The following is a 24,870-nucleotide window of genomic DNA, read 5'->3' as shown; positions in this document are numbered from 1 at the left end:
ACTTCAACCTAAGATGTTCTGAAAGGGAGCACCTAACTGCATCAACAACTTGAGGCTCTGCTATCACACAAGTTTTGGTTTATCACTACCTATGTTTCTGAAGACATCAACTGAAAGTAACTGGTGTTATCTAGAAATATTGGAAACATTATCTTCTATTTGTTCTAAGGAGCCATAAAGACTGATACCAATACCAAGGCAACAAGAAGAGGCAAAGACTTACCTTTGGCGCACACTGAAAATGCATTCCAGGCACAGGTAAGGTGGTAACATACATGGTAATACAGCGGTACAGATACAAAGTTCCTATTATAAAAAAGAACCTGCGTCCCACTATTGATCTGAAAGTAAGGAAAGAGGGGGAAACAGAGTGAGTGCAAAGTTTACACGCAGGATACTCAACAGTTACGGAGCTCTAGCTTCATGAGATAGCTAAATCCTTAGAATGAAAGCGTAGCTTCACCCCAGTTCACCATACACTTCTCTGAATGAAATATTAAAATCTCACTCTTCATCTTTTAGTCTTGTTAACCCCTTACAGCATAAGTTACAGGCAGTTTTTCTTCTCAACTTAAATATATACAGTTTAAGCAAAGACATAGCAGGAAAGTTCTATTTTGCTGTAGAGGACAGTGGGCTCTTCCTCAAATTTGGATGACACTTTCTTATATCATCAAGATCTCCTCAGTTTAAACATCCCCAGGTCAGTAAGCACACTTTGAAAAGCCAAATAAATTTGACAAATACAACACAGGTGTCAAATTCAGAATTTAAAAACATTATTCAATAATCAGAAAACCTGTACTTCCCTGGCATGGACTCTAGAACATTTTGTAAACAAGCCATCCCTTTGTTATTTTCCTGCCAGCTCTATTCTACAATATTGTTACAGATTTTACTGTATGATTTCTTCTACCCAAAATGAGCAATATAAATAAAGAAGAGAAAAAAACATATTGCTAACTTACTTGTATCTAAGAAACAACCACTGGAATATCCATAATCCAAGTAGTATCATTCCATTTATTTCTGATACAGAAAAAGCCCACTTCACACGATCAATGTAATCAAAAAATTTGTCAGGCAAGGGAGGGCTTAGCTCCTTTGGAGGTACTCTCTCATGGACCACAGTGATCATGACAGTTGTTAAAATCAAGTTGAAGAGAGCATAAACAAAGGCAATGCCTGTTTTCCACCATTCCAGAGGAAATTTGTTCCTAGATTCAGCAGGCATAGCAATCTGGATGTAATCGGGATATTTCTTAGCTGTTTTTCGCAAGCCATTAGACAAGCCCTTGGGTTTGCTAGTTCCATTTTTGTTCTCTTCAGTGACCGAGAGAGTAGGTCGTGAGTAGCCATTAGAAGTCTCATTTGGCTGACCCTCCATATGCTCTTCAAGCTTTGCTGTCTCAATGGTATTCATTTCCAAGCTGTATGGCCAAAGAGGCTTTATTAGTGACCAATTTCTGGGCTCTCTGAAATATGTTATTCCTCAAAGTCCAGTGTTCTTGTTCTTAGATGTACTTCTGTAGAACTCTAGCATGCATCCATTGTGCTTTCAAAGGAATTTGTGAATCTTTCTAGAGAAGAATCATCTGAAAAAAAATAACCCAAAACAGATACTGAGGACCTTCTTAACTAGTAATGTGACAGTAAACAAAATATTCTCTGAATAGGCATTTTTAAGTATTTAATTTCCATCCAAGTCTATTTTCAAACACAGTTGAAAGGCAAGTTATTGTGAAATAATTCAAGCCAACTCCTACTTGATAAATCTCATATCAGTTTAAGAACATGTACCAAGTTAGGCTCAGGTATTTTTGAATAAGATCCACAGATTTTAGTGAACACGACATCACTTGCTTTATCAGTTACCAGAATTAAGGCTAATCCATATTTGCAGCAAGATTGAATTTTACTTCTTAGAGATATTCCATGCAAAATATCCTGGTTTTGACCAGAGGGTTGTTACAGATATTAATATGGGTTGTCACAGATATTAATACGGGTTGTCCATATAGATCAGAAAAATCTTGTCAGTTCATGTGGTAGGATAAAAAACACAAGGGCACGACAGAATTTGATTTTGTAGGACATAAATTAATTTAGACTCATCTAGAAAATCTACTCAATAGACAGCTGCATTAAATTTCATTAGATCTAAATGGAGTATTCCATCAAGTCAAAAATGCATTTATATAGCCACTACAATACTCACTAAACTTCTGAAATCTCATAGCTGAGAAATATGGCACTGGATTCAATTCTTCGTTATGGTACACTATACACAGAACAGACGATATAGGAATCTGTGTTTGTCCTTTAGCTACTTAAAAAAAACACTTATTTAGATGGTTTCTAAACAGGAACAAATAGTGTCATTATTACTCAGAACATGCAACCTGCTTAGAGGACAATCTAAATCAAAGAGAGCCTGGAAAGGCAAGTGATTGTGTTTTGGTCCCTCCAGCCTTATCCCACCCAAGCAGAGAAGACATTTAACGTGGTTAGCACATTAATCCCAGTGATTTTATGTGTACTGTTCCAACCAGTGAAAGAAGAGAAGAGGTAAAAGTTCAGATCCCAAATATGAGATTCACACAAATAATACTGAAATAGCTGAGAAGCTTTTCTAAATTTATCCCCCAGCAGTGTTTCTGAAATTCATTGTCATTGGTTGACATTCTCTAAATTCCTGATCAACAAGTGTATGATAACTATCCACATACACCACATACAATAAACATCCAAGAAAACATGGTGATTTTTGATGTTTTTTCTCCCTCTTACCAATGATACTGTTATCTCTGCATCTCTAAGAAAAGGGGATGTTTAACCCATCAGCTAGGCAACAACTTCTCTGATGCTTCCTACAACTAAAAATAGCCTTTGAGAGCATCTACAAAAGCAACAGCCTTACTCAAAACTATACCAGAATAATACTTTAGCTTTCACAAGTCTTTCTTAACACACATACACACTCTTCTACTCCTTCTGTCTACTAAAGTTAAGCATATGAAAGCATATGAAAAACACTTTAGTGACAATAGAGAAAAAAAACCAAACCTAATTGCTTATGTTTTGGAATGTATGTACCTAACATTCATCTACTAAGTCAAGACCCCTTTTCTCACCATTATGATACATATAGTAGTCACTGAGGCAGCAATCAGCACAACCCAGTAAATTTTACATCCTGTGCAGCTGAAACATTATTAGAATTACGCATTTATTAAGAGCAAACTACCTTAGTTATTTTCCTTCTCTTCCCCACAAATACCTAACCTAGTGTACCTGGTGACATAAGTGAAAGATTTTACTTCCAGATGTTTAATGACATTCAAAGATCAAAGAGTGTCTGAAGTACAGATGAACAATAATCTAAGAACCTAAAAAGTAGAGTGGTGCTCATTTTTTCGTATTAACTTATTAAGCAAAACAATTATAGCTATAGCTTGCAGGAGACAGTTGTGTTCCTTCCTGGTACTTTTAAATGGCTTGTAAGGCATATTGATCTACCACTTCTGATGGCTCATCAAGATTATTTCAAGCAGAGTGCATACTGCAGCCAAAAGTTTGTTTACATTGATAATCATTGATAATCTGATGAGTGATCTGTAAGAAGGTAAGTGCTTCCCTTTATAATGTCTTTTCAACCTCATTCTCCCATATTCTAAAAGAAATTAGCAACTCTATTGATGAAAAAGATAAGTTGCTCTTGAAGCTCTCAGTCCCTTGCTGCCAATCTGACTAGCCAGAGAAGTGACAGATACAGAGCACCAACAGCCTAGTCATCCTCTGCTACTGGCTGTAAAAGGAACTCCCCAGAAGTACACAGGTTCTTCTGCCAAGTTCCTGTCCCTAGTTCAAATATCCATTCACATACCCATAAGGGGTGTGGTTCCTTTTAACTTCATGTTGTCCTTATGATCCTTTAGATAACACATACATTTGATTTTTTTGTCAAATCCAAAACAACCTCACATCAAAACCAGATGCCCACAATCTGCCTAGTAGAAGACCTTAGAATTCTTCAGCAACCAGGCAGCAATGCTTAGATCTGGCCATCTTGCCAATACCTAGATCTGAAAAGCACACCAAAGTGCTCTAAAATAGGGAGCAACTACTAGGGAAGTCAAACTCACAAAAAACCAGCCAAGTAACCCAAAAGAATAAATAAAATTCCTATAAGGGATACCCCCAAGTTTTAGGAACAAGTTTTCTTTTTGGAACCACTTCTATACCTTCTAAAAATAAGTGTTACCTCATTAAGACATAGAGCTTCTTAACCAGCAGCTTTACAGCAAAAATCATAACTGCCTCAAGGAACCACATATTTCAAAGAAAATGTTAAGAATTAAAAGAAGAAGGACCCTAATGTTTTATCCTGAGCTCCTACCTGCTCTCATGCAAATAGCTTCCTTAGTTTTCTGCATTCCCCACTTGACTGTGATTTGAAAGAAAACAGTTGATGGGGGCACAGCTTTGAGACAAGCATCAGAAAGCATGTCTGCATTTGGCTCTTTATGCTAGAACTTAAGAATAACATGGAGTTTTATTTAGCATGTTAGTCATCTGATTTTCATAGAAAGGTCATTTTCACATAAAGTTAGCTCCCGAGTGGTGTTTCTCATCCAGTATTGGAACTTCAACATTTCTCAAAATATTTTAATTTCTATAATTTATGAAGGGTTGAATAGTCACAATTTGCACAGGGTTTTCAAATAAGAAGTTCTTAACCTGCTGTTTCAATATTATTTGAACACAAGTATCCAGAACAGGAAACCAATCTATTCTGACATTAAGAGAAGCTATATTTTCATAAACAAAATGGAAAAGATTTTTGATAGCACTATTTTGAAGCATCATTCACTTGTGTTAAGGCTAGCTTAAACATTTGATACAGCTGTATTCCTGTAGCTGCAGAAAAAAAGGTCTCTAAACAAAGTACAGTCTGAAGTAACATGAGAGAACACTTTAGTATATTTTATCTATCTCACAGTTACTGGGAAACAATTGTTAGCTAGCTTGCATTAGTCAGTTAAATTTTTAGGACTATCAATGGAACCAGAACTAAAAAGGAAGCCAGGTTACTGCTGTTTTCTAGACAGCAAAGAACAAAAACTTGCTTTTAGGGGTTTCTCCTTAATTTTTATTTTTGAAAGCATTCCAGGTCTCAGTTAATTTTTATAGTATCCCTTCTTCCAGGCTATATGTACATCTCATAGCACACAGAGTGCTGGAAGGAAACAAAAAGAAACCCACTACCATCTAAAACCTTCAAAAGACAACTGCTGTGATGCTAAAGAACTGTTTGGTCCCCAGACTCCAAAGAACTGTATTTGGTAACTAAGAGTCTGATGTCCTTTAAAGGTGACATCATGACATGGCTAGATTTTCCATGTAATTATTATTACCCTTATCTCTCAAGAAACAAGATCATAACAGTTGTCAAATAACTATCTTTTAGTAACTCATTCCAGAAGTAATCCACACCTATATGAGAAAGCCGGTTTTATTTGCAGGTTAAGTGTCTTGTCCAAAACAAGTATTTTGAGAATGGTCAGTCTCTGTAGAACCAGTGGAAAAAACAATCATTCAGGTTAAAAGAAATCTCAGGAGGTATCTGGGCCTCCAGCCAGGATCAGCAATGACTCAGGGTTTCAATCCAGCTGTACTTTTAATGTCCACAAAGATGCACAACTTCTCCATGCAGCCTGTTTCACTGTTCTCACAGTGAAAACTGGATTGTTATTTTTGTTGTTTTGGTGTTTTGTTTGATGTTTAATTGTTAAATCTACTGGTTTTGTATCTACTTCTTATTAGAAGTTACAGCCTCTGTATCTCATCTTCCCATTGCTGTGAAGAGCCTGGGGCCCTGATGTTCTTCATGGCATCCTTGCAGGTATGAAGGAGCTGCAGTCAGGTACCTCTGAGACTACTCTTCTTCAGACTGAAGCAACCCAGTGGCCCCACCCTCCTCTCCCAGGCCCCTGCTCCAGCCTTCTGACCACCCTGATGGTCCCTCTGCTGGGCTCACTGCCAGTTCATGTTTTGCCTGGATCAAAGACCAAAACCAGATATAGTATTCTAGACACAGCTAAGCAGTACTGAGCAGAGAGGAATAATCACGTCCCTACAAATAATGACTATGCTTCTATTAAATACAGCTCAGGAGAGTGTTGGCTGCCTTCACTGTCAATGCAGACTGCTAAATTCCTTTTCAACAGAGCCAAAATGTAGTATTAATGCTATTCCAACATTAAATTCTAAAGCCTAAAGACTCCCTCACAACTTGTTTATACCAAAAAAATAAGATTAAAGTCTTCCTGCTTAACCCATACTCTCCAAAATGAGACTGTTTCAGTATTTCAGATCAGCACAGAAAGGTCTGCTAACCTAAAGGGACATTTAAGCTCTGAATCAGCTGCTTTTGAAGAAAGCTCTATCACTGTGTATTTTGTAACACTGCAAAAAAAGTTTAGTCCATAACCTTCTATTTGTTAGAAAAAACTATTATAAACACTGTACAAAGTGTGGAAGTCATTATACCCAGTCTCAGACATTGACAAAAAGGATTGCCAAAATAAGCCTCTGGATCAGGCTTTTATGTGCAGGCTGCCTTCTCATTGCCAATTCCTTGCTTTCTGCTAGAGCTTCACAGACACTGCTGAAGAGCACTATCCAAAGCAAAATACTTCTCAAAGAGATAGCAAAGTCTAAAGATTTGTTAAGAGCCTAGCAGCATATCTGATGCCTCAAATCTTTCCTAGCTGACACACAGGAGTTGCAGACACTGGCTGAGAGGTAAGGGCGACCCAGCACAGGAGGCAAGAATGTTTTAGACTATTTTGTGAACTCCTCCACCTAGTTACTGAGGGTAAAGGTTGCACTTCATAATGGAAAGTCAGACCCAGAGATTAGTCACCACTTTCAGTACAGGGCGGTGAGAAGTCACAGTGACTAATGTGTGCTTTAAAGTGACTGTGCTACAGCTTATCAGTCACCAGGCAGTTAGAAGAGGAAGTTACATACTCAGTAAATTTATCAGTGATATGTCCTAAAAATATTTGAGTAATTGTTAAGATGATAATGCCTGTCAATTTTTTCCCCTGTTACTTCCAAAAAGCAGCTGTGCCAACTCCAAAAATCACAGAACACACAGAATCACCAGGCTGGCAGAGACCTCCAAGATCATTGAGTTCAACCCCTGCCCTAACACCCCAACTAAACCATGGCACCAAGTGCCACATCCAGTCTTTTCTAACACATCCAGGGATAGTGACTCCACCACCTCCCCAGACAGACCATTCCACTACTTTATCACTCTTTCCATAAAAAACTTTTTCCTAATATCCAGCCTGTATTTCCCTTGGTGCAGCTTGAGACTGTGTCCTCTGGTTCTGTTGGCTGCTGTCTGGAGAAAGAGACTGACCCCCACCTTAATACAAACATCTTTCAGGGAGTTGTAAAGAGTGACAAGGTCACCCCTGAGTCCCTTTTTCTCCAGGCTAAACAACTCCAGCTCCCTTAGTCATTCCTCCCAGGGCTTGTGTTCCAAGCCTCTCACCAGCCTTGCTGCCTCCTCTGGATGCACTCAAATGTCCCAACATCCTTCCTAAACTGAGGGGCCAGAACTGGACACAGCACTCAAGGTGTGACCTCCCCAGTGCTGAGTACAGGGGAAGAATGACCTCCCTGCTCCTGCTGGCCACGCTGTTCCTGACCCAGGCCAGGGGCCATTGGCCTTCTTGGCCACCAGGGCACACTGCTGGCTCCTGTTCAGCTGGCAGTCGATCAGTACCCCAGGTCCCTTCCTGCCTGGGCACTGTCCAGCCACACCATCCACAGCCTGTAATGTTGCAGGGGGTTACTGTGGCCAAAATGCAGGACTTGGCACTTGGACTTACTAAACCTCATCCCACTGGACCCTGCCCATCCATCCAACGTTCCAGGTCTCTCTGCAGAGCCCTCCTACCTTCCAACAGATCAACACATGCTCCCAACTTAGTGTCATCTACAAATTTACCAGTGAAAGTCTCAATACCCTCATCCATGTCATCAGTAAAAATATTGAACAGGACTGGCCCCAGCACAGACCCCAGGGGACACCACTGGTGGCTGATCCCAGCTGGATGCAGCTCCATTCACCAGCACTCTCTGGGCCCGGCCATCCAGCCAGTTCTTAACTCAGCACAGAGTGCCCCTGTCCAAGCCATGGGCTGCCAGCTTTTCCAGGAGTGTGCTGTGGCAGACAGTGTCGAAGGCCTTGCTGAAGTCCAAACAGACAACATCCACAGCCTTTCCTGCATCCAAATAAGAAGTCAAATTTATGAGAACATTCTAGTGTATTTTCTGCAGCAGCAAGAGCCCTCCTCCTAAAAGTTTAAAGTGAGAGGACAGTAATTGCTTAAATCTGCAGAGCATTTTACAATATCAGCAGTAATACATATAAAAGTTGCACAACCCAGAGAAAAGCTATTTTAGTACTGAGGTGTATGCAGGGCTTCTACCTCATAACTCACATTTTTAAAAGGTCTGAAACAGACAATAGTCCTTGTAAAGCATAGGACTGTAATCCTTACCCCACATGAGTTCTTCAGACAGAACATATTTAAAACTAATTAGCATCATACTATAAGATGGTTTCATATATCCCACAGTTCATATGGCACATTACAAATTGTGACTCTGTACATAGCAGCAACACTTGCAGCAAAAACAACCCCTTTCAGAAACACCAATACCTACAAATCCACACAACCCCTTGTCTTATGGTATTCTGACCAATATTTACCCTCTATGCCAACAATAGAAGTCTAGCACACTACACATTATTAAAACCGGTCAGGAGAGAATCAATGACTCACTTCTCTCTTCTCCCTAAGAACAGTTTTCAGCTTGCTCAACTCTGTTGATGTAGTTGCCTGGAAAGCTTTATGAATATTAGTTTAGAGGGATGATGCTGACATAATACACCATCTACTGCTCACAGTAAACAGAGTGACTAAAACTCACCAAGAAACATGATGTAGTCCCTATTTTGGTCTTCCCCTCCACCTTCCTGCCACACCTACCATCAAGCACCAACAGCCTAAGGCTCACACTATCAGTCAGCACCTCCAGTCAAATAGAAATGGGAATATATAGATCCCCCATTTGTTTGTTTACAGGCTCAGACATCCAAATCTACATCCAGCTCATACACTACATGCTTCCTTCCCACTCTGCCCCCAGCTTTTGTTAACATGCTTTCAGAACTAAAATTTGGTAAATCTAATTCTAGCACCAAGAAGTTAAAGAGTACTAAGCAATTTCAGCAATTACCACAATCAATCCAGACATATTTACTTAGGGGATTAAAAAGGCAGCAAAGAACCCTTTCATAATATACTCTTCAAGCTTCCACTTTGCAATAACCAAAATTACATCAAGTTTTCTCTAACTCGTTTTTCACTGAAGTTCTATGCACCAACTTGAAACACTACACAGTTAAAAAAAGGCATCACAATCTAACCTTACAGTGCCGTCCCATAGTTTTCTTTAAACTTGAAGAAGTATTCCATTAGCTCAAAGCTTTCTATTAATAGAAGAAAATACTTTCCACATTATGCTGGCAAGAAAAAACATTTCCTTTTTATATTATTTAATTCAGAAGAGGCACTGTTTAACTTCAAATGCTAAACACTTAAGCACTACGTACTTCAACACTTCCTTCTTCAGTTTTGTTTCTGCCACAGACTGAAGAACAGAACACTCGTTTCCTTAGGATAATCACTTCTCCTGCCTGTCAAGCTATCTTCACATAACATAGGGTATCGTTGTTGAATAAATTTTCTGAGAGGATGTTAACAGTGGGGCAGCAGTAGAAAATAATAATTATAATCTAAAACATTTGTTGTACCTTTCCCAGATATTTTGCTATCTCCATTTCAGCCTCACCCTAGAGGTCAGAAATAGAGGCCAAGAATCCTATTAATGTGTTTTTACTGCCCCTCACAGAGCTACTATTTAAGAACCTAACTAAACATCTCCAAAATAATTCCAACCTCTCTTCATTATTCCCTGCTGAACTGCAGCCTTTGGTAAGAACAACCCTGCATTGAATACCAGGGCAATAACAAAATTCCTTTATGCCAAGTCCCTCATAAGACTCAGCATAGAGGCTTTCACCATTCACATCAGTACTTTCATTTATTTCTCTTCCCCTTCTTGACTAATAGTTTGACAATGCTATTGCTTTTTAAAAAGCTTTTTAAAAGGATTTAAAGAACCAACTTAATCAGAAAGCATTTATAAGGAAGCTAGTGATGTTCAAATTCCCACTTACTAAAAATAAGATTAAAACCATTTCTGCAAGAAAACAGCTGAATAGTATCTTCAGCATTGCTCCTAAAAAGCCATCACTAGAGTCTTTCATTTTAACATCACATAACTGTTTTGTAACACCTACATCCTGCCCGTGCACATACAGCATAACTAAAAAGGTACACATGAAATTAATGACTGAAGTCACATTGATTTTATCCTATCAGTTGGTAAAATCTGGTGTGAAAGTACTGAGATGACTCCCAATCTACACAGAATGATTTATATTACACGGTACCATCACCACAAAGTAGCAACTTCCACACCTTAAGCTATGTGCTGTACTCAAGGAAGGCTTCTGATCATCACAGAATCTGTTATCGTTAGAACATATGATGATATGGCAAGCAAACAATCACTCCAATCAATCAAGGCTGAATGTCAAGTGGAAATAAAAGCTGGCAAATGAAACTGCCAGCTCAATGGCATTCATACCAGCACCACAGTGCGCTGCACTGAATATCATTTATCTTCCATTTCTTCATTTAATTAACATTACTGTCCCTTTAAATTGTGGGTCAAGAGACTGTTTCCACAGAGAAAACCTCACAGGCTGGAAACCAGGTCTACTTCTGACCTTCATCTTACTATCCATGAAAAATTTTGGGGCAGAAAAAGAACATGTGATCAAAAAGTGTCACTTGGAAAAACTGATTTGCAAACATATATTAAAATTCTCGGTCACATTTTCATGGGAGGTCCTAGAGCTCTAAAGCTTACTTTAAAATATAAATATTTTATAAAAATTATCCAAAAAGCATTTTATAGCATCCTTATCCCAATGTCCAGCAGACATCTATATCCTCACTGATTTGGGAAGAAGAGAGACCAAAGAGACTAGCTGAAACATGGAAGGCTAAACAGATTCTATTAACTGTTCCCTAGTCAGAACTGCAGCTGACAAAACTGTTTAGGACAAAGTCAGTCTCATCTCTAGACTCCCTGAGACCAGTGATGTTGTGCCTGTGTGCTAAGTAGCCATGGTGCATAGTAAAAAGTGGTGAATCAACTAATTTCATGGGATCAGTTACAAAAGCCTAAGGACAGAACTAAGTGTTCAACTGAAAATAGTGCCAATCAATTTTAAAAGAAGAAAATAAAGAACTTGGCAAAATGAGGGCACAGTAAAAACAATTATTCTGGTCTAACAACTGTCTTTTTCCATGAAGGAGAGCACTATCTTATTACACACTGCTATTTCTGCTGTGCTCCTGCATAAGTTTTCCTCAAAAATACCAAATATGTCAAGAGATCTGCATCTACCAGCAAGGGCAGATCACATTCTGGCTTTATAAGTAATCTTCTAAATTTAGGACAAATGGGTATAATCCGAGAAAATTGTCCAGAACACAGCTTGAAATCGAGACACAATAGTGGCTTGGATTTCAAGAGCTTTCATTAACATAGCACTACAGCAACCCAGGCCACTTTTTAAGGTACTTACCTAGCTAAATGCAGGGTAGGACAAGGGCTTGCACAGCACAGCCTCTGTTGCAGGAACTGCTCCTGCATGGCCATTTTGCAGCTGCAGCCAAGAGCCTTTGCTCTCAACTACTCTCCTCTGGGTGAGCATCATATTGCCAGGAGTAGGATGGCACATCCAAATATCAGTGGCAACAAGAATACCCTAAATTCAAACCTATTCTAGAGATACAGTAAAGGGAATGAAGGGAAGTCTCACAAGGATTTATCCTAGAAGGTCCCCACATCAGTTGAACTTGAGCGCTACTTTAAAACGTGGGTAGTTTCACCATTTCAGAGGCACACAACTGAAGCACAAAACACTCACCTGACAAGGACAATATTAAACATTAATCTTAAAATATTAAAATGCCACACCTTGCATGACAGACACTGTATAACAAGAAACACCCCTACAGGAGCAATTATAGGTCTGCAGAAGAGAGAGGCAGCAGCTTTCTAGAATCATGCAAGCCAATTAGGAAGAAATCAAAAAATCTACTTTACATTACGCTACAACCATAACACATGAGGTGTGCTAAGATGTCAACGACATCTGGGGCAGACCAGAATGGCCTGAAACATTCCATACTAATCCCAGCTCATGGAATGCCTTAACATTGCTTTATCAAGATAACATACAAATATAGGGATGGTTCAAGACTGGCCATAAAAGCTGCCACCCATAAAGGCATATTTTATTTATCTGGAAGCAGAAGTCAGGCTGGGATACAAGCCTATTCCAGCCCAAGTTAAGCTGTCCCACTCCCAGTGCAGAAGCATTAATTAGTTAAGTTCATGCAAACAGACTAGGCCATGCATGTTTAACTTATATGGCAGTTAATTTTATTGAACCACATGAAGTGTAGTTATCCATATTGTATATCTGTATAAACAAAGATAGTGGATCACAAGTTACCCATGCATTGCTAAGTTTTGTTGGCAAAGAACAGAAGAAACTTATATGAAATCCCAGAGCAGATCTATTTTCTCTCCTTCCTAACACTTTAACTTGAAAAAAGTAAAACAAACTGTTTGCAAAAAGTCTTTTAACACAAGGAATGCAAAATGCCATACTAGCATAAGACACAAAGTGATGTAGAATTTCACAGTTTAAGACCTTCAGAGGAGAATTTGAGCCCTACAGCAGGTATGACATTCCTCCCTGAAACTTTCCAGATGAGCTCCATCTCTCATGCAAGAGAAAGAACTAAAAAGGAACAGATTTTATACAGTTACAGTCCAAAGACTGCAAACAAATCAGCCCAAAAAATAAGTCCAACCTGTGAACAAATCTGATTGCCTTTTCAGATAACGCACATCGTGAGCTGCCTTAAGTACTGAATACCTGTATCTGTGGGCCTTATGCAGAAAAGTGCCACATCTTTAGAATGAAGGCATCTGCCAAAGCCTACATTTTCCTATATTCCAGGGACAGCTTTACAGAATACACTCAAGTATTGAAGTTCAATAGTTTAACTCCAACAGCATGAGTAACTACCCTAATTTAAAAAGGATTGTTCAGAGAAAGTTCTTGACTTCCCTTGTCTGACAGTAAGATTTATAAAACAGATTTTGACAGAACTGACACTTGTTCAATTCTGCTTCTATGGGGCAGACAGAAGTATCTTCTATGTGATCTCTTATTCTTGCAAGGAGATAGGGCAATCACCTGATAAAAACTTGCAGTAGAATTCCTTAAGCATATTCAGACACCGGAACACAGAATATTCATAAACACACACTGAGACACTTTCCAGGAAGAACTTGAATTGCCACTAACCCTCAACATTTGAGCTAATGTGCAGACTTCACAGCAGGCAATTGAAAAAACAAACACAAAACAGCAAACAAAAAAAATTTCGAATGGACACTGAATAAAAAACCCTACTGGAACAGGTACTATTCAGTCTAACTACACAAATCACTTTCTTAACATATGTAAGAAACAGAAAAACACAAGACAAGGGGCTCACACACCCACAGACTCTTAGAGCTGTAACTCTTAGATAAAAAGCTACATGTTCTTTGACATGTACCAGCATGAAAATCTATTTGATGTACAGGTTGGTTATCTGCCAGCATATCTCATGGGCTATCACTGTGAGTGCTGCCTGGTTAAGATGTAAACAGAAACACAAAGGTCCTCTCAGACCTCTGAACTGTCCTATACCTACAGGACTTTCAAAAAAAGGAGATGGAAATGTTATAAAACATGGAGATGTTATAAAACAGTCATCATAATGCTAAATAACAATACATTTTCTGTCCAATAAGATTGTCTTTTACTCCATCAAATCACACTATGACAAATACACAACACTAAAAATACCATCCTGCAGTTTATAAGCCTCTTTTTATAAAAACAAAGCCTTTTTCTCTGATTCTAATTGGAAACACTATAGAATATCACTATAATGCATGTGTCAGGACATTTTTCATGCTACATTCTCATCAATGCATGACCAAATCACAAACTATGTAATATCAGTCTAAAACCTGCTGAGCAATACACACCATTAAAATCAGAAGCATCTTCATTATAATGTTATGGAAGACTAATGAAGATAAAGGTTCATAAAGGCTCTTCAAGCAAATTATGGCAGCCTAAGTACAATATTCCTCCTGTAGCTGTCCTTGTAACTGCAATAGAGACTTCGATAAGAACAAACTTTATCTGCATGTTACGCACATGACAGTAAAATTTTGACTAAGCTGTGTTGCCTCTGTCACATGTTCTAGAAAGGCTTGCAGTGCTAAAAGCTTTGTTCCTGATTCTATTACCACAGGATGCAGAGGGAGAATAGGAAGAAAGCACATAGGCGTGCACGTTCAAAAAGAGTTACAGGTAAGGTAAAAGAACATGGTTCTAGTGTTTGCCCTTATGGCAGCATAACAGAACAGAGAGCTGCTTTCCTGCCACTCTGCCCTCCAGGCTTCTGAAGGGGAATAACACCCCATTTTAAATTCAGTTCTGAATGCAGTTCTGAGCTCCTCAAATTTACGACAGGTAAAGAGTTTAGTCAAACTCTAGTGTGTTAAAGACTTTATATTAAAGTTTCTTACTACAAATTAAGGAAAAAAATCCCAAACAAACTTTTTACAGGAACATTCATTCTGCATAGTAAAACTAAGCCATGCACCATAGCTTGTTCATATTGCCCAGTGACTAGGAAGTAATGTTCACAAGAAAGCATAAACTGCCTGCAATTTGTAAAATTATGCTTTTAAGAAATCCCAACACTTATCAAAGAAAAATACTTTTAGAGCAAGAAATATAATTTAGCCCAACTACTTGAGTTTCGCTATTTAAGGTATTCTGCTTTGTCATGTTGTTGGTCAGCTGAGACATGTTTCACCCATCTTAACTTTTAAAAGTCAGTACAAGTTACTGACTTTACCAGAAAGATACACATTATTCCACCCTACTTTACATAGTTTGTTTCAAACAGAAGAAGGAAGAAATGTTACTTAACACTTATGCCTGTTTGCACATATGGAAATAGCTGAGTCATTTTTTTAAAGAACCTGCATGGAGGAAGCTAATGACCATGGTTACTGAAGAACACAAAACAAAGGCCAACAAGAAAACTATTCTCATTGGAAAGCACCTGCTATTTGGCTGTGCAGCATGTGTAGTTGTCAATTTCAAAGCCATAGTTATCACTAAAAAGATGAATTCAGAATAATCTGAAAATTCAGGATACAATCACTGCAGTGGACAGAAGTTTAAACCCGTAACTTCAAAGTCTTCAATAAGCTGCCTTAATATTAACTTATAAATTAACTTCTAAGTTCACTATGGCACCTTGCAAGGAACAATGCCTTCAATACTTCTTGCTTCAGTGCCAAACAGGATGCCACAGCCCTTCCTCTCAAGACTGAAATCCACCATGAAAGTAAAAAAATTTCTAGGAAAACAAAAACACTGGAGTGTTGTTTTTCTATGTTAGTGCATGAGTACTTTTAATAGTCAATAACAAGATTTAAACCATTTTAGCCAATGTGCTGTCTCTCAGAATGGAAATAAACAGCTTCACTTTGGAGGACTACCTTTAGCTTTCTGGCACCTTTTCCACACCAAGCAGAGTTGACTTTTTCCCCCCAAAAAATTTCAAGATCGTTTCCCATAACTGCATGCAAAGTATACACATGCTATCAAAGCAATTTGCAAACAATTCTGTGAAAAACAGCACCTGTATTCCAGTAAGAGCTTAAACAAGTGTATTAACTTTTACTTATAAATTAGAGCCAAGTTATGGCCTCCAAAAGACCAAGATGGTATGCCAGAAGACAAGAATGAACTCTTGTCAAGTGACACTCTAACATACAAAATCTGAGTAAAATCAAATGAAGACAAGCTCATGGCTCTGAGACTGGCATTGTAAGGAACTCTTACCTTGCATCCTTACAGATTAGTACAGTATTACAAAAACAGGAAAAACCACAAGCTTTGCTAGGACCTTTGTCAGGCTCCTAATACACAGGACCTAAAAGTAATACGAGTTAACTTTTTAAGCTACAACATATCAATATAGTTTCTATACACTCCAGAAAAAGTTAAGTTACCAGAAAAAAAAAGCACCTATGAACTAATCCAAATTAGAGTCACAAGAATTAATATCTCTCATAATTACACCACAAATCCCACCAAAGCAAGACAGGGCTTTCAGAATTTCAATTTAAAAATGCTTTTGTTTTTCTACTGAAATTGTAGTACATAAATTTGAATCAGAATAACTGTCAGAAGATGAAACAGAATTCTACATTAAATGTTGCTTTAGCACTGTTAAGACAATAACAGAGCATTACAGTTTTTAATATGTCCTTTTTAAAGAACTGCAGTGATGGGAACACTTTGCTCCAATACAGCCTGTGTTCAACCTCAAACCCAGATATGGGCAGTGGCATTTGGCATAAAGCATCTACAGACAGCAAGTGCAGCTCCCCATTTACAAGGCTGATGTGGGGAAGTAAGAAAAGAAATTTAAAAATAATAAAATAAACTGTAATTACTGTAGAAGCATGCTAGAACTATCAACAAGCTACGGGATTATATCATATCCTCCAGATGAAAGACAGAATTAATGACTACAAGGCACAACCTTCTATACTGCTGCTTCTCTTCAGCAAATTATGTCACCTAAAGGAGATTGTCTCATTATTTCTGATTTAGCAGTAGTCTAGAATATTAAATGGTGCACATAGAGTTGAATTCAGTTTCTTGGATAGCACATAAGCATAACACAGCTGAAACTGGAAAATAAAAAGTCTGGAGATTGTCTCTCCTTATTTAGCTCTGCTCCACTAACCAACTGTCCAGCACTAAAGTGAACATAAGCAGGAACTTGGGTGTGTGTGTAAGTAAACATTTTGTCACTGTTATGTACATTTCACATGGCTGAAATGAACCGTGAGAAGTCATTCAGCACTCATCACACAAGAGCTTAAGATCTTAGGAGGCTAAGCAGAATACACACTCTAAAAAGAGAAAAAATTAGAAAATGCAAACATATTTCAACATGAAAAAAACAAATAGTGAGAACATGACTTCTTAATAAAGGATTTTTACAGCCACAAGTGTTCTATTAAAGATTTTCTCTGGAGGTAACATATGCCAAAATACTTGTAATAATACTTCAAGAAATGAAAAACATTATTAAAGCTTAAGGCTTTAAGCTAGGTCTTACAAGATTCCAAGAGGCCTGTTCTTTGAGGCTGGATAGATTTCCGCATTCTGACAGGATTAAAGACTCCCATTTATTTTACAGCTAACTCAGATTAAAAAACAAAACAAAACAAAACAAAAAAAAAAAAAAAAAACAAAAAACAAAAAAACAAAAAAAAACAAACAAAAAAAAACCAAAACAAAACAAAAAAAAAACAACAACAACAACAAAAAATAGCCAAACCACAACCAAAACCAACCAATCAAAAAAACAAAACCAATCAAATTTAAGTTCTAGCATTAGAGGCATGAACTATTATCACAGACATATGACCAAGCAAAACAAAAAAACCATCCTTCTCTAAGTTAGCCACCACAAATGCCAACTCCAGTAAGTTTTGATAGCTCATAGTGACACTTTGCTATCAGAACTTGCATAAAGACAGAAATAATATACTAATTAAACATAAGAAATGTACTAATACTTGGCTTTTTTATTTATATGGATTTAGCCCATATTAGTACTTAAAACTTCACTCTATGAATATTTAAGCTTACAGAAGCAGCAAGACTGACAAGCCTAAGATATCAGACAGTCTAGACAAAAAGATCTTCTTTCCCAAATGCAAGGAGGTTACAGAACTTTACATGGGCCATACTGGTTTATGACAACTAACAGGTAAGCCTGCCTCTGAAACATTTCACTAAGAACATGACCGATTGCCTGGGGACCTGTGAATACCACTGATCATAAACTGCTGCAGGCAGTTTATAAATTCTCAGATGGGGGATCAGAAAAAACACCTTACATATAAATAGCTTCCTAGGGTTTTTTTGCTCACTTCTGTTGATTTTTTTTTTTTTTTTGTGATATCCATCTCTTCCACCATCTAAGTAACTTTACTGTAATTGAAAATACAGTTAATCATTATTTGTAGTTTAAATTCATTCCCAAATTTCAGCCATGATATGCTTACATCTTATCTGAAAAACTGAATCCAACTCTATATATTCCATTTAAGATTTCAGATTACTGCTAAATCAAAAATAATCCAGAGGGAATTTATTTTAAATTTAGTCATTCTTAATAAAACATATTCCTAAGTGCTCTGCACCACTTCAGCTTAAATCAACCAAATTAAGCTGATGCAACTTTTGAAAATATTCAGTGCTGTGCCCAAGAGGCTCAGCATTTCCCCAAGGAATAACAGGTGTACAACAATAATCCTAATTTGCATCAGTAACCACAGACACAACAACACTGCAAAGCTTACTGCATGGCACAGGATCCTAGTAAGGTTCAGCCTGAGTAAATCTCTATATATAAAGAAAAAAGCCCAGAAGACTACAGAGCAGAGCAGAAAGAGATGAACTCTGAAGGCCAGGAGGAAAGTCAGGAACAGGAGCATTGCAATGTGTGACTACAAAGCTCAGACTTTGGAACTCTCACAGGTCTACTAATATCAGCAACTTCATTTTTGTATACAAATTATATCAAGACTAAGTGAGATGTCCTTGAAATTTATACACAACAGTTGAAAGTTAACCTCTATCAAGGGTAAAGTGACACCTGATTTTTTTGTTTAGGTACCTTCAAATGAATGGGACATTCTCCCATTCTAGAGTAACATATTGGAGAAACTATTTTTTCTGAAAAAAAAAATAAGTAGCTAAATATTGAATATATGCTTCTTTTGCTATAAAATTCTCTTGTTAGAATGAATGCAGTGAAGCTCTCCTGATTAATGATGCTCATTATTTTCTCTGAGGATCTAGACCCAAACACTGTTTCAGTAAGAACCATTCTATTTGCAATGATCACCTCAACGGCCTCAGATACTCTGAAAAACTGTTTCTTCACCTGTACAACAGCCTATACTCCAACATTTTTAAATGCCATCAGATTGCAAGCAGGACTCACTGACACACAGTAATGCAGGAAGTTTTACCCAGCAACTACAAGCATGACTTCAAGGCACAGAAATCCCCTTATTTTACAGATACTGTGTATATGTTAGCTAGAGGGTAAGTGTCATGTTTCCCTGAAGCTGATTCACTTTTACTATATATTTTGGTCCTATTAAAATTCCTATCAACAGTCCCATAGACTTCCAAAACCAATTATATTGTTAAGAAGTACTACATTCTCTGTATCACCCATATCCCCACAAGATCTGTTCTGAGGAAGAGAAACAGTGATATGATAACTGTTAGTGTTAATTTAAGCAAGCATCCTCATAGAGCTTGTGGTTATTAACGTTCTGGAGCCTCACTAGGAACAGTGGTGTTTTAGGATAGTTAAGAAATGTCCAGAATAGGCTTTCTGTTTGAAAGATAAGACAGAGCTATCTGTGTTACATTAAACTTCCCCATTAGCAGCTCTTAAGGTCTTCAGCATCTGCTGGGACAGTGGTGCCTGGATGCCTGACATTCTTAGTGTGCGCAGCATCTTCGGGGACAGTGGTGTCCATGGTACAAACAATTCTCCCAGCAGGGAGACATCTCTGAAGACAGTGGACCTAGTGTTACATTAATCTTCACAGCATCTGTCCGGACTAGTGCAATACCACAGCCATACCAAATAATATGTCACAGCATCTGTATTGTCCACTCGCCACAATTGGTATCAAATAACATCATAGGCCAACAGCCCACCAAAAGTAGAAAAAAAAAAAATCCAAACAGAAGATGCATGCAATTTTATTACAAACAGCTGTATCTTCAAAGTCCACTTCTGTTCCAGGAGGCTTAAGTGTAATGAGCCACTTCTTCAAAAACTTTCTACATTTTCTGCTCCTTAAAAAAGGCTACTCATTTTTTAAATCCATCACTTGTTTCAATACTTATTTTGTTAATCCTTAAAAATCAATACACTACTTTTGTGTTCATACCTTTAATATGTTATACTCATATACTGTAAATAAACAACTCCAGTTTTTAAGAATTTAAAATACCTAAGGATTAAGTATCTTATTCAGCTCTTCTGGAGACAGGGAGGTATGCATGAAAACTGAGGTTTTTTGCTTTGATAAGGAAATCTTCAGTTTTTCACTATACTGTATCCCTGATATAACACTTCTGATGTCTACTTGAAACATTAAGTTCTGAATTTCTGTCTTACAATATTACAACTACAACACACTTTTACAATGCAGAAAAGTAGATGCTTATCAACATGCCATCCATGGCTCAATATTTAAAATTCAGGGGTAGAGGCATTCTACATTGAGATTACCAACCCAAGACTTAAAATATTTGTCTTTGTTCTCTTCAAGTTGTCATTTCTCCACTGTATAAGTTCACTTCAAGGACAGCACAGAAATCTACCTTATTAATCCCTACATCAGCTTACTACTGTTGTCCCCTAAGATTTTCACCAAAAGCTTCTCCCAATTACCACTTGATTTGTCCAATACCCTTCTAAGACTGACATACTACACAGGGTACACTGGAATATTTTTCTGAAGGACAGAGGCAACTATGTGTTTTTCAGTAGAATGTGATAATCTGTGTCTGATTTTGAACTAAGGAAAGAAAGATTGAAGCAAGCACATTGACCTTTCTAGTTAATTAAGCCCTAGATAACTTAAGTTAGGGCAAAATAAGGAATAAAAGTTACTGGTTTCATAGCAAGAAAGTAGTTAAGGCGAGAGAGCTTAAAAAACCTGCCTTGTCAAATAACTCACCTAAGCAACTACATTAAATATAATGAAGAAAACAAATTGATTTTGGACAAACCATTTAATAAATGTGGTTTAAAGTGAAGCCTGCCAAAACTCCTGTAAGGTCTGTTGTCTCAGATGAAGTACCATGCACCTGCTCAGCTTATGCTAATACTTGGAATCATTCACTTGTATAATTAACTGTGCATAAATTAACAGCTGTCAAGTGGTTTAAGGACAGATGTCGGATTTTCTAAGGTGTTCAAATGAAACAAAATGTTTAGAAACGGACTAAACTAAACAACAGCTATTCTACATTATATCCTAGTTTTATCACCTTGCCAGATGATTATGCATTAATTACTTTTCACAATTATTTGAAGCTAAATTTATGCCAGAAACCACACAACATGAAAAGAAATGCAACCTGCCTCTAAGTCAAGAAGTTCTGTTCAGCAGCACCTCAGGAAGTTTAAGAGCGGCTTCAACAGAGCAGACAAGCAACATGGAAAAAAAATCACAACAAAATACCTTTACAACACCCCTAAGAGCCTTATAATAATACGTTATATCCTGAGCTGAAATCCCACATTTTGAAGTCCCCTCCTGAGCAGCTAGGTATGTGGTACTGCTCTAAGGGGCATGTACACATTGCCCACACCAAAACCACAGAATTTTACTTGCAACTAGGTATGTTCCGCAAATTACATATTGGCAAAAGAAAACCAAACAGCAGGTGCCCTCCCTAGCTAGAGGGGCCTCAAACTCTAGAAATGGAAGAGACCACAAGCGTGGGATTGCTCTTCCCAGTCTCCAGGCAGTTGACACGTGTAGATCTTCTGTGAAAGAGGTTCTCCAAGTGGGTACCTGAAGCATGCCACGCTTTTAATCCACCTATGCCGTTCCCAACTTACCTACTCAGCCGTATATGCAAAAGCTTGCACTGCTGGCAGTTCCTCCTCCAAAGGCGGCTCGAAGTCTTTTTTGGAGCCTCAGGGCTCCTAGGTTTGGGCTCTGCAGTTCCTTATGGGCAGACGCTCCCACCAGTGAGGTAGCAGCACGCAGAAGCAGCTAGAAAGTTTGCCACAATCTCTACCTTCCCCTGCAATTCGCTCCTCTCCCAGCCTCAGCCTCTTCTCCTTCCCGGCGAAAGGGACCGGCTTTAAGGGCGGCGGCGGCACTTCTCGCAGAGGTTTCCTGCCTCAGCAGTGCCGCAGCTGGAAGGGCTCTCCCGCGGGAGGGCGGCTCCGGGCCGGAGGGCGCCGGGGGCAGCGCTCCTTCGGGTCTGCGGCCGCCGCCGTGTTTGCCGCGAGCCTCATGCTCGCCGCGGTGCTCCCTGACATCATTCATTCTGCTACGCGCACGCCCGCCCACTCCATTTCCAAGCAGTGACTCACCCCGGCGCCGCCGCTGTCCGGGGCAGGGCCTGCCGGACCGGCCGGACCTCCCGGAGCGCCGCCCGCCGCGCAAGGTGCCGGCCCCGCCCGCGCGGCCCCCGCCACGCGCCTCTGCGCGCGCGCCGCCCGCCGCCCCCTCCCGGGGGCCGCGGCTCCTTTCCTCGCCAGAAGCCCCTCCCGGGGCACGGCTCAAGGCCGCGGCTGCCGGGCGAGGGCCACGTCAGCCCGCAGACGGGGGCACCGACATCTGCCCTGCCTCCCAAACGCCTGCTACGGGAAGGGCACCGCCCGCCCCCGCAGCCAGCGCGGGGGCAGGTGCCGGGGCCGCCCCCGCAGCCAGGCCACAACCGAGCGCCGCCGCCCTCCGCAGCCACGGGCTTCCCGCTTCGGCCGGGGGATTTGATTTCCCCAACTTCGCTCACATGACGGGTGACTGTCACTGAAACCCCCTGCTTCTCCAGTGTTTCACCCCGCCTCCTGACTTGGCTTTCCTTGGGGTTTTGTTTGGGTTTTTTGGTATTTTTGGTTTTTGCCGTGGGTGGAGGGGTATTTTCCCCCCTCCCCCCTTTTATTTTCAAAAGCGTTCCCCCATCATGACGTAGCAGGCAGATTTTGTTGGGAGCTTTCCAGAGTACGTAACACGTGAATGGCGGGGGAGGAAGGGAGGGGGCAGGTGTCAGCTCATCCTCACCGAAACTCGCTCCCCATACACACCTGTCCCGCCTGAGTCACCCGGCTGCAGCGCCGAGCGGGCACATGACAGAGCGGCGGCCGCACACAGCCCTGGCTGCGGGGCAGCACCTGACCCCCTGCTCGTCACACCGCTGCAAAGCCCCCCTCACCCAGCTATTGCCTATTCTGCTTGGGTTGCTCACACTTTTGTTTTTTTCCACAAAAGCCTGGGGGAAGGGAAGAGAGAATCTGCTTTATCCAGCACAGAGTGGAAAAATTTTCCGCACTCGCAGATTTCTGTGGGACAGGGAAACTAGCCTGGTCCAACAGTGACAGCCAGGGCACTGCTACAGACAGAATGCCAGGATTGCCAAGTTTTATCTCCTGCCAGCTTAATGCAAACAGTCTCTTATAACCAGATAAACAATTCAGCAAGGCTACTGCTGTTCCTGTTGCTAGGTGAATGCACATACACACCTGTAGTGCTGAACTAAAGACGTCTGCTGGAACCTCACAGCTCTTTACTGCCACCGTGATCTCCCCCCCACCCCCTCCAGTTCTTCTAAGTGGGTAATGCCTCCTTTAAAATAAAATCTGATTAAAAAAAAAAAAAAAAAGTACCACGTGCAGGGCATTTGTTTTTAACCGATTACAGACATATCTACATATGCCTTACTGCGTACACAATCACATGCATGTCTTTGCAGAATCGTATCTTACTTCAAGCTGTTATAGAGATAGGATAATAACTGACAGAGTAACAGATGAAGAGTAGAAATAGCAATCCAAGTGAAAAAAAGAAGTATCTACAGGCAAACACACATATAGGTAGAGCAAAGGCTAAACAGAGGTCTCCCCTAGTTTTCCTTAACAAAAAAAAAGCCACTGAAGAAAGGTTAAAAGCAAAGACTGGAAACTTTACTGGCATTTTTCCAAATTGTTTAGATAAATCAGTAAGAAGAAACACTGGCATTACTCTTAAATAATATTCTCTGAAGCACTGCATTTGAGTAAGTAAAAAATAGCAGTACATTTTCTTACTCTGTTCAACCCCACAAGCCCATCCACGCAGATGAGACGTTGAAGTGTAGAGCTCAGTGGTGATCTGTGAGGAGCAGGTTGCAGGAGAGGGTCTTTAATCTGGTAAGAACTGCTTGCAAGTCATGCATAATAACAAACTTTTGAAAGCAAGCAGCAAATTTGTGAAGCCACAAAACTTGCCAGAGGAAATAGCAGCACATCCCTTGATCTTTAAACAAAATTAACTTCAGAAGATTTTTTCAGACAGGAATTATGTAAGAGATAAGACTTACAAAATGATAACTTACTTTGAGGAAAAAGAAACCTTGTGCACACAGACAGAATTCTATGGGGAGACTCACATATAAGTCACATTCCCCTTCACCTCCCAGGGAGGCAGATGAGAGGGAGAGAGTACAGAAACAGAGTTTTGAGAGGGGAAAAAATTACTGTTCCTTTCAGTTGGAACAAATCCAGCAACTTTTTCATTACTGTTTACTTTTTTCCCCTTTCATGAGATCAGCAGGGATATTATTGGAAACAGTAATTCTATAAACGAACACAGCCAGCTTGTGCATTAAAATTCTGACTATTTCCAAAGAGACACTTGGGCAGTTTTCAG

At 39.6% G+C, this 24,870-nt stretch overlaps 1 protein-coding gene across 1 annotated transcript in view; it reads right to left on the bottom strand.

The window, feature by feature from the left end:
* Positions 1-22,689, bottom strand: part of SGMS2 (sphingomyelin synthase 2) — a 30,825-nt gene extending 8,136 nt beyond the window's left edge. The window contains exons 1-3 of the mRNA XM_056489398.1: positions 22,074-22,689; positions 969-1,595; positions 224-341 (exon numbers count right to left, since the gene is read on the bottom strand). Coding sequence (XP_056345373.1) covers positions 224-341; positions 969-1,423 — 573 coding nt within the window. The 5' untranslated portion in view covers positions 1,424-1,595; positions 22,074-22,689. The remainder of the gene's footprint in view (positions 1-223; positions 342-968; positions 1,596-22,073) is intronic.
* Positions 22,690-24,870: the final 2,181 nt, after the last annotated feature.

The sequence above is a fragment of the Oenanthe melanoleuca genome, chromosome 4, assembly GCF_029582105.1.
Source record: "Oenanthe melanoleuca isolate GR-GAL-2019-014 chromosome 4, OMel1.0, whole genome shotgun sequence".
NCBI classification, from domain to species: Eukaryota; Metazoa; Chordata; class Aves; order Passeriformes; family Muscicapidae; genus Oenanthe; species Oenanthe melanoleuca.
The sequence above is the reverse complement of the archived record's forward strand: the minus strand, read 5'-3'. Positions and strand labels throughout refer to the sequence as shown.